The sequence below is a fragment of the Pelobates fuscus genome, chromosome 7, assembly GCF_036172605.1.
Source record: "Pelobates fuscus isolate aPelFus1 chromosome 7, aPelFus1.pri, whole genome shotgun sequence".
Classification (NCBI taxonomy): Eukaryota; Metazoa; Chordata; class Amphibia; order Anura; family Pelobatidae; genus Pelobates; species Pelobates fuscus.
This window is the reverse complement of record NC_086323.1, coordinates 47792878-47803783: the sequence shown is the minus strand read 5'-3', so window position 1 is coordinate 47803783 and position 10906 is coordinate 47792878. Positions and strand designations below refer to the sequence as shown.

The window sequence follows — 10906 nt, the reverse complement described above, 5'->3', positions numbered from 1 at the left end:
AAATATAGTTTTAAGACCCATCAATGTGAGTTTTATTGCTGTGGAGCTCTGTTATACACTCAGACACACCAACAATACGGAACTCTTAGAAAATAGGGATATTAGGATAGAAAAGAGGGACAGATGGATTTGTACTTAAAACAAGGACTGTCAGGACATTTGGCAGGTATATAGTGGAAAGGCTTAACATTCTAAATTCACTTTAAGCTCCTGGCAATTCACAATTTGTTTAATGGATATCTTTATAACTCTTTTACCAAGTAATGCAACAAATGTTTGGCGTCAATATGTCAAAGACTGGTGACAAATCCATTTATGCAAGTTAAAGTGCTTGTTCTGGCTCAGAACTTGTCAGGAGGACAATCTGCATAAAAAGCTTTATGATAAATAAAGAAAGTTTTACTACTGCAAAAATATCCGCCTCCATCGATCACTATAGACCATCAAGGCTTATCAAATGAGTTTGTGCTATAGCTGTCTTGTCAAAGCAACTCTGCGGTTCATGAACTGAATCTACTAACAAGTTCCAGTGGGCACCTGGCTGGATAGGTTGCATGTCTCCAAGCTAGTAGGTTTTTCTTTTTTGAATGAATGTTTAAAGTAAGGTAGTACCATAGACACAGCAATAATTAAAGGAACACTGTAGTGTCAGGAATACAAACATGTGTCTGCACTATTTAGATTAAAGGGACCTCCCCCTAACAAAAAAAAAAGGAAAAATATTTTTTATTCACTTTTTCCAGCTCCGAAACTCCCTTTGTGCGGTTGCCGGCACCACCTGTGTGAGGTCACCGGCAGGTGTTGCTTCATTGCCTTCTCATCCAATACAATGCTTCTCAAACAGCGGCATCCAGTCACATGCTTCCAATGTCCCATAAACGAGTCAGACTTTATTTTTTTTTTATTATTTAGGTTGTGCATGAGTTAACAAGCAGATGTGCACTGCCACAATAGCTAGTGCAATCATAGCAATACACATTGGTGATCAACAGTGTGGCTGCAGATACAATGCACTTTTTTTTTATATAGAGGAGTACCGTAGTTAGTAAGCTAGAAATACAGGTCTATACTGTGCTTATCATACATTTGTACATAAGGTTTTGCAATCTAGACTGATATTAGGTTAAAGCAAAAATGCTAATAGTTATAACTGCATGAATGTGAGCTATACAACGTGTGGGTGCAAATAGTGTTTAGTCGAATAACATCTATTGATGTCCCCCCTACGATCCCCTGGATGATCATAAACGAAATGATAAGTTCACTAGAGTGTACATAAATCTTATGAGTGTGTTTATCTGAAGCATAGTAAGGTGGGAGATATAAGGCACTTTGCCTGGTATTAAGTCCCAGTCCTGGTTCAGCCGATGCTGTGTGTATTCCCACCGCTCTGTTCAATGCAGCTTGCTCCGTCTCCAGGGTATGGGGAAGTGTGGAGCCCCTGTGCCGCGAGGTGGTGTGCTTGTCTGAGGATATGTCCTTCAAGGTATGTTCAGAGCTTTGTTTGCCTGTCGGGGGCTGCTAAACCTCTTCATTAGCCCTCCTGATGAGGTCGCTTTCTTGGGTTTCACGCCCCTCCTGGGGTTCATATGGCGTTGCCAGGAGGCGGTCTTTGCTATGCCCGCCATGGATGGATGGTCGGGTTTGGTCACTGCCTTACCTCCCTGGGTCACACGCGTCTGGTTCCGCGGCGGGTCCTCAGGCAGTGCCCCCTGGTACTGGGGGCTGCATGCGGGCCTCTAGTTTCTCCCAGAAAGAGGCGAATATTTTGTTCCGTGTCTGTTCCGTGTCTGTCCATGCTTGGCTGAGGCCGGTGTCGTGGCAGGCTGTAACGGAGCTCCGTGTACTCCGACCGAGTACCCTCCGTTGATGGATGCTCCTAGCGCTCTCAGAGGACTCCAAGCACTGCAGACGACACCACAACCACCGCAGGCTCCACAACCGCCGTAGCTTAACTGGAGCCGCGCCGTCTTCCTTCCACCCTGGATCGGCTTCTGTCCTCCAGGACCGTGTGGGGAAGACCTCTCCTCCAGGAGAGCGTATCCGGAACAAGCTCTTACAAGAGCTAAGTGATTAAGAGCTCAGGGGAATATGCAGAGCATAGCAATCCCCAGTGTGATACAGCAATTCCCTCCAATAACGAGACGAGGCTACGTATTGAGGGTCAGAAGAGGTCTGAGGACTGGAACACCCAGCCTGCTTTTTATTAGGATAAGGTACACACAGGACACTCCCAGGGGGAGGATGAAATTAACCAATAACAGCATAGTACAGCCCACAGGTTCCCTCCCCTCAGATAAACAGTTAAACCAATTATTACATACAATAAAAATACAGTTTTTACACACACACTGTAACTTTAAAACCATACATTCTGCATATTCAGACTCAGCATACATCAAACATAAACCCTTCCAAAAATCAGCCAAATCCCTCCAGTGGATCAAAAGTTAGCTGGAGGTCCCTTTATGACCGACCGCAAGCACAATTTCCTGCCCAAAACAGTTCCATAGATTTGGGCTGTGCGGTCGGTCAATTTCATGCGAAAAAACGACTAAGTCCCATTTCGAACGGGACTTAGTCTCTGGAGCTGCAAATTCCGTATGGGAGAAGGTAAGGGTCAGCGGTGTTCGGCAAAATGTGTAGCCGATTTCAGTTCCACAGAATCTTTAGCATACACCGCTGACCGCATTCGAGGAAACCAAGATGGCCGCCGCCACGTGCAATTAACCTGCAGTAACCTCACAGCCTGGGAGGTAAATTGCCTGCACACTTTAACTTCTGGGTGGTCCGCCTGTGTAATACTTGGTTCAGTAAGCCCTATTTACTGAACCAAGAGGGAGAAAGCCAGGAACAAGTTATTTTACCGGTCTGGGGACATAGTCTTAAAGGGGCATTGTTCAGCAAAGTCACAATATGTCCCCAGACGGTTCTTAAAGGGCCATACACACCCAATAAATGTTAATAAGTTTTCAGGGGCACAATCTTCCAGGGGCCATAGTCATGAGGCAGGAGGCTGGCAAACATGCTTCTCCACAATCCAGGGAAGCAGGGCAATTTCTCATTTAAAGGGCCAGTTACAAATAGCGATTTGTAACACAGGCATCCGCCATTTTAGAGGTCTCTCTGGTGTTAGGGTTAGGGCCCTGTGTCGATGTATTGAGTCCCCTGCTTTGCTTGGGGTTCGCATGAGGGTGGACCGGGATAACCCCCACCGGTCCAGAGGGGGGGGGAACGTAGGTCCAGTCTTAGGGTCTCAGTTTGTCGTGGCTGTGGGAGAGCGGCCGTCTCCCCCACGCCCGCCACGCTTGTAGGCCGCAGAGTAGTTGCGAGTGGCCACAGCTCGGATTGTCGCTTGGATGGTATCATCCTATTCGTCTCAGTAAGAGCTGGGTGGCCTCTCTGTAGTGAGAAATCGTCTTTTTGTTAGTTAAATTCTGCTTTTTCTCTGGCAGTCAGCAGGAGCTGCAGAGGTTTGCTTCCTCTCAGCTCTGCGGTCAGGCCCCGCCCCCCGAGTCAGACTTTGAGTATGGAAGCACCCCCTAGTGGCTGTCACGAAGCCAGCCACTAGAAGTGTGTTTAGCCCTGCATTCAAAACATTTAATGTATCTACTAAATGGCAATGTTTCAAGATTGCAGGGCGAAAATAAGTGGCATTGCACCCAGACCACTTCATTAAGAGACAGAGGTGTTAAAGTGTCCCTTTAACATCACGTCAGACATTAGATTCTTAATTTTTACAGAAAACACAGTTTTAAAAAGAACCCAGTTTTAGCTGACAGTTTATTTTAAGAAGAATCAAATACAAAAAGTATACAAATAGCAAAGTTAGTGGCACAAAACTGAAAGAAACAACTTATACTACACCCAGCCCAATAGAAGCCAGAGATATACAGTCACAATGCAAACACCGATTAGCTACAATATGGTAACGCCAAAGCAATACAGCAAAATACATGAATGGATGTCCTACTTATTCAATTATGTAGTGAAGGGCTCTCTGTTTGAGAACCAAAAGTGCTCTTTGTGCAAAGTGTTTTACTACCAGAATAAATGGTCTGTCCTATAGTGAGGTTTTTAATGGCAGGAACATGGCCCATTGCGAGCAAGTCTTCCTCCGTACAGAGGGGATATAATCTGTCCTGTTGATGCATTCAGAATACATTGTTTAATACGTGCTCTGTGGTGAATCTTCAAGATTTTGGCAGCCCAACTTCTAGACAACAACTCCCATCAGCTTTAGTTTGCCATACGGATCTTGTAGTCCGTGAACTCCAGATTCCTAATCTTGGCTTTAATGGAACAAGGACCAAGTGTACAATAGTCTTACACAAAGCCTTATGTGAGAAAAGTTTAAAACCACAAAGAGTGAATAATAAAAAGATGCTATATAAAAATTACATAAAAAACACAGATCCTTGTGCTTTGAGATATGCATATTCTAGCTTAAAAAATATAGATAAACTATTTGATTTTTTTAAAAAGGCACCAGTATGTGCATTGTAACGCTTACATTGGGAACTAAATGAACATATAACCAGGGACACATAAAGCAGCACTGTCACCCTCTGAGGACTTTGCCGGAATGTCTAAGATCCCAAACAGTGACATCGCCAATAGGGGACCAGTGTCTGGCCGGTCCTCTTCAGCTCCAGCTGCTTAAGTACCAGGAGCTGATGTCACTACCGTTCTCTTGTGCATGTACAAGACTACAGCATTGAGGTCTATAGATAAAGCCAATTCCCTGCAGCAGTCACTGGTTCTAGATTGCGGTAGCTCCACCCATTGTCTAGAAGTGTCAGGTGTATGAAAAATACAGAGACAAAGCTGTCCCTACAGTGATTTCAAAGAAGCCTCACAGTATGGATTCTACAAAACAGACCTAAAAAGGGGTTGGGGAGAGGGGTGCGGTTGGGAAGAGAGGTGGGGTGTGGGGGGGGGGGGAGGGTTGAGTCACCTTAGCTACAGTATCATCAAGGAAAAACATTCTATCACAAAAAAAGGAAGATATATATATTGCACTTCTGAGTATTTCATTTTACACATCCAACACAACTAAGCTTTGTTAGCAGCATTCCTATTGTTCTGCTGATTACTTTGATACATTATGCTGAGATGTAATGAGATGATCATCTTGGTTACAACGTTTGTTAGAGTTCTGGAAGATTTTCACAGATCCCTCTAGGTGACTGCGTGGTGCAGCTGTGCACGAGTGAGATCATTTGCTACGCTGGTTTTATGTACACACAAATTATTGTTTTGTTGCAGAATTTTGCAGCCTACCTACAAAATATAATTTTAGTGTTCATTTACAGAGGGTCCTTGGGAGTTGGTGATTTAATTTCCACTGAAGACATCCTTGTGTTCTCAATAAGGAACTGTTCACAGGCTTTGTAGGTGGTGGAGAAATCAGATGACAGTCCAGCAATGTTCGTTGTCAAATACGAAACCACTCCCGGAGTAAACTGGTTATAGTAAGAAATCTGGGAGATAATAAAAACAAATCCAAATCAGCATCAAAAAGTCTGCATCTATGAAACCAGAAAAACATGTAAAATGAAACATGGTATTTAATAAACTTGGAGATTCAGGGCGGTCTGAATTTCGACCGATTCGGTGTCCTTTCGAATTTCTGCAGCATAGTAAAGCCGAATTCAGAATCAACTGAATCGCACTAGCATTAGCGGGGCCAATTCAGTTGATTCTGCATTCGGTAGCCACTGCCACTTAACACCAACTTTGAATCACTAATTTACAGTTTGAGACTTGTTTTTTTTCTGTTAAAAGGGACACAATATCAGAACCAATTTCCCCTGATTTTAGTGCTCTGTTACAGTGAGCAGTGCGTGTTGACAGAGTGTTGTGTGAGAGCGTGTGTGTGTGTGTCTGAGTATGGCCGAGTGGTGTGTGTATGTTTTGCGCTTCACCTCCCACCCCTAGCTTACCTTTCCAGTGGTGGATAAACAGGATCCCTGGTGATTCAGTGGGGAAGCTCCATTGTCTGTAATGGTTCTGACACTCACTCAATGACTCAGAGCACTGACTGTGGCACTCTAAATCACCAAGAAGTGCTGGAGGAACATGATGAGGGTACCCTCAATGATATTGCTACAGACCATGATGCTCCCTCAATGAAGTGAGAAATTGCAGGGCTGGGCAAGGAGATCCGAACAGCCAGACATGCTTTACAAAATTAAAATTAAAACTAGGGAGGTTTAAAAAAAATTAAATTACACAACCTATAGCTAACTTGTGTCTGACAAGTGACGTCTGACGTAGCTTTAAAACATCTAGCCAAGTTTCCACCCGTAGCACTGTTAAACCTTTTCACACCACTTTCAATGCCATGAAATACAATTTCATAATTACATATTATCATAGTATTTTTACAGAAAGATTACTTTACCCTCATCCCTACCTAGATATTTGCAGAAAAGCCAGAATCGGAGTCTTTCATTTTAGAAGCCGTGTAAATGTATTTTTCTGCTTAGCATGGATAGCTACAACTAAATCAGATTATTTATTTAATGGTCGGGAAAACCCCCCAGAAACAAATTCCCCCAAATTTTAATAAAGAAGTTAAAGCAGAGTATGCAATGGAGGAGACCTTTCAAAGTACCCTTTTCTGAAAAAGAATGCAAAGTACTAAAAAGTAATCACCATAGGGATTATTGGAACCAGATGGAACCGTTTATTGTTAAGTCCTTTCCTTTCGACACAACACTATAAATCTCCAAAATATGATATTAAGAATAGAATTCATTTTTGTTTGCAAATTATTAAAATGGTGCAAAACAACACACAGGGTGGTATATATCTACCTCCTGTGTATGCACATTCATTGTGAGATTTGTTGATTGAATTTATACACAGAAAAGACATGAATTTTCAGTGTCACAAAACAACAAAGATTTAGTTAATGTGTTACCTTTGTTACATGTCCTTCCTGGGGCCAGATGCAGAACCCAGAACAAAGCGTCTCACTGCGGGTGTACTCCTCAGACGGTTGATGAGTTTTGAGCGTTACGGAACGGAAGGCTATAACATAAGGATCCCTGTATGGTAAAGCAGTGTGAAGAGGTTTTAATTAGTGTTTTCATGCAGACTTTCTGGGGACAAACCAGGGGTCCTCAAACTCCGGCCCCCCAGATGTTGCTGAACTACAGGACCCCTGGTCTAAACCTTAGCTTCTGCACATTATACAGTCTTATGTAATCTGCAGATCTTCAGAAGAAAGTCCAAATGCGTCCCCGTCTACAACATAATCCAAAAAATGCATAAGCCACTTGAGAAAACACACACACACAAAGCCTCACTGACATTTCGGAGAGTTTGGGCTGATGTCTGCAGCGTGTTAAAGACACATTCTGCAGACACTGAAAGACTGTATACGCTTTCTACAAAATATTTAACTTTTGAACTAACTGGCCATTTCGGAAAGTGACAAGTAAAATGTACTTCTTTGCGTCATCTTGCCACAGCAAGGACAATTGGCCAGCTTATTTCGCCCAGATCTGATTATGCTTGCAAGAAGATTATATTTATTCATAGACTGTAAGCTCGTTTGAACAGTGCCCTCGTCAACCTATTGTTCCTGCAACATTTTGTAATGGTCTCATTTATTGTTACATTTCCCCCTTTTATAATATTGTAAAGGAATAGGTTGGCGCGATCTACAAATTAGGAATAGAGGAAGATATAGTATGCTACATATTCCCCACTTACCTTCTTATAAAACTTGGGAAATGAAGAGGGAAAACCACCAAAAGAGACAAACGTATAAAGTGAACATAGCTCAGGTCTTGCTTATCAATCAAATCATTCATCCATCAGAAAATGCAATAAACCCTTCACCATGAATCAGATTTTAGGTTATATACTCAGTCATTAAATTAGTCTCGCTTTACCCAACGTCGCAGGGCTGTCTCCGGGACGCCAGGATGATAAAATCCTGCAGTTTGTTCTCCGCAGAACGCACTGTGCTGACCACATGGTAAATTGCATCATCTTCGTTCACTTGTTGTAAGAGATGACATTCTCTAAGGAAGAAATATACTACTTTTATTTTGTGGATAATTATGCAAACAGGCTGAAAAAAGCACAGAAATGACAAATCAAAATAATCCAGGTCTGCATCGGAGGAGATTGCAGAATCACGGAGAATTGAGGAGGGAACTGCATTTAAAAAAAATTCAAAAATAGCAAAGTTGAAGAAACTTTTAATAACCTTGGGCTAGAATGCAAAAGAAAACGATGAAAGATAAAAACAAACCATAAGTTAATAGTTACAAAATTAAGTTATCGGAGATGCAGAACACCTGCCTTCATGAGACAGATTACTATGTAAAGAAATGCATCAATCAAAAGCCAATAAGTGACTGAAGTAGCAATCGAGAGGAAATATATCCAAATTATCATATGTGACAGTAGCATTCTCCCTCAATAATGGGTTAAATACCATACAACAACCTGTAATAAAATTCCAAACACCATTTCAACCAATCAGCACCTCCTCATAGATATGCATTAAATCAATGCATCTCTATGAGGAAATTCAGAGTCCCCATGCAGAGTGTGGAGACGCTGAACTGCAGTGCTGCCTACTGTGCAGCGCTGAGCCAGGAAGCACCTCCAGTGGCCATCTGAGTAGTGGCCATTTGGAGGTGTCCTTAGGGGCAATGTAAACCAGTGATGGCATAAAAATGCCTGAAGGCAATGATTATACTCACCATAACAACTACATTAAACTGTAGTTGTTCTGGTGACTATAGTGTCCTTTTAACAACAAGTCATATTCATAAAAGTACATATAGTGCTTAGTCAAACACTCAGCAATAAGAGATACTCAATAAATGATAAGTTTCTTATAGCAGCTCTTAATATTGAAACAAATTAATTGGATTCAATTCTTGATAGGGTTAGGTCGCACAATGCACAGTACAAACAGGATCTGTCTAAGCCTATATGTAAGGAGGTTTGTAGAAGATATCACCAATCACAGCTAGGTGCATTTACTGGTTTAAAATAATGCTGCATTTCATAGGGTTTAGAAATGCGAATAAATCATTGCTCCTGTGTTTTTATTGTTCAGAGTCTCCTGAATATTACGATGGCCTAACACGCCCTGGATTTCCAGATGGAGTTTATCAGGCAGGTTCCAATCAACACCACACATAGGTTGATCTAGCATGAAATCAGGATACTGGCAGTCATGTACGGTGGCCACATCTCCCATAGTGCTAGCCAGGCACAAAGACTGATAAATGATGCAATGACATTCACAAATCTGGGACAAGTCCAGGAGAATGTTAACAGGTATAGGGGGTGGGGTCTGCATAGGGTCCCAGTTGTGGCTGTTAACAGGTATATGGACCGATGGCCATACTGACAGCCCATGTTGGCATCCTGCAGCTGGGTATGGGCTCTAAAGGAGGAGACTGGAGAGCATGTGGACAGAGTAAAATAAACAAAGTTGACTGGCTTCTTCTCTGACTCTTTACACTATACATTTCAACCCTTAAATAGCTAAACACTGCCCATGTACCCTCTTGCACCCTATTCCCTACCATTGCAGCGAGCAGCATAGCTGTCAGAAGTTCAAAAGCAAAATAAAACATTTTAACAAATTAGCTAACTGATGCCCTCTTTTCCAGAAAGCAGTTCCCAGGCCCAAAGACTGGCATCTGTTTGGATAACACTTTTGGGAGAACTTACTTGTAATAGCGATCCCATGTGTTTCTGCGACGCAGATCAGAAAGCAGATTAAAGGCTTGTTGGGCATCAATGGACACATTTATTTCAACCTTGAAAGACAGGAAGCCATTGTCCTCCAAGGTGTATAGATGGACCTACATGACAGACAAGGACAATGGATCAACACTTGCAGATCACTGCTGACTTCTTAATATAAATATATATTCAAATATTGATTATGTTTATTGGTCAAGGTTTTATTTTTACCTTTAGTGAAAGAAACTAAAGATTTGGGCAACTTGGCTAAAACTAATTTTTGTTCATCACGTTAAATAATGTAGTTTATTCATTGAACAATTACTTGTTATGGACTGAAAACTGAACTACAAAAGCTAAGCTATAACAGCCAGACTAGAAAAGGAGCTGTATATGAGAATTTCTGGCTTCTAGTCTGTGATGGTTCATTTAAGCCTAGTTATAAGTAAATCATGCCCATCACAGGAAGGATGCAGAGGAATTAAAATATGTCCAGAAATAGAATGTCTAATATTGTTGCCATTCTCTGTGTTCCGCACTGAATAAGGCCAACAATAATGCTTAATGGCTACTAAAAAAATGGTGACATATGAAACAGCCTTGGTTTTCCTGGCACTGATATTAAATACCCCTTATAGTAAAAGTTGGGCAATATTAAAAAAATAATGAGACAGCAGGAGAGGAGATTCCACTTACAATATGTCGAGGTCACAGGTTCCATTCACACCAAAGTCAACTAGCTTTACCAATATTAAGGTTGTAAAAACATCTAGACCACAGGACTATACCTGCACCGGTTAAATCATTTAATATTTTTATTATATGAAACCCCATGAACAAGAACTGTGGATCAGCACAAGACATTAATCAATTTAGACTCGCTTAGAAATGTGTGTAGCTTAATATAATCTTCCTTACCTGGTTTATTTCGGAAGCTAGGGCCCACTGGGCTTTGGACACCAACATCTTCAGAGAAGATACATTATTGTAACTGAGATAGACCTGTAAAACAAAATTCAGCAACACAGCTCTGAGAATGCGGGTGTACAGAGCTGATGGAATGGTTTTACAGCAGGATACAATTAGATAGAAAAATACAAAATAGAACTAAAGGTTCTCTTACGTAAATATTATTTTACAACAATAACAGATATAAAAAAATGGATTCCTGTCTAAC

The 10906-nt window shown here is 41.6% G+C and overlaps 1 protein-coding gene across 3 annotated transcripts in view; it reads right to left on the bottom strand.

Moving 5' to 3' along the window:
- Window positions 1-4948: 4948 nt before the first annotated feature.
- The window catches only part of ACOT11 (acyl-CoA thioesterase 11), a 48728-nt gene continuing 42770 nt past the window's right edge, over window positions 4949-10906 (bottom strand). For all 3 annotated transcript variants that reach the window (XM_063428136.1, XM_063428138.1, XM_063428137.1), the window contains 5 exons: window positions 10648-10731; window positions 9715-9848; window positions 7908-8039; window positions 6929-7055; window positions 4949-5483 (listed from right to left, as the gene is read on the bottom strand). In XM_063428136.1, the coding sequence (XP_063284206.1) occupies window positions 5310-5483; window positions 6929-7055; window positions 7908-8039; window positions 9715-9848; window positions 10648-10731 (651 nt within the window). In that variant the 3' untranslated portion in view covers window positions 4949-5309. The remainder of the gene's footprint in view (window positions 5484-6928; window positions 7056-7907; window positions 8040-9714; window positions 9849-10647; window positions 10732-10906) is intronic.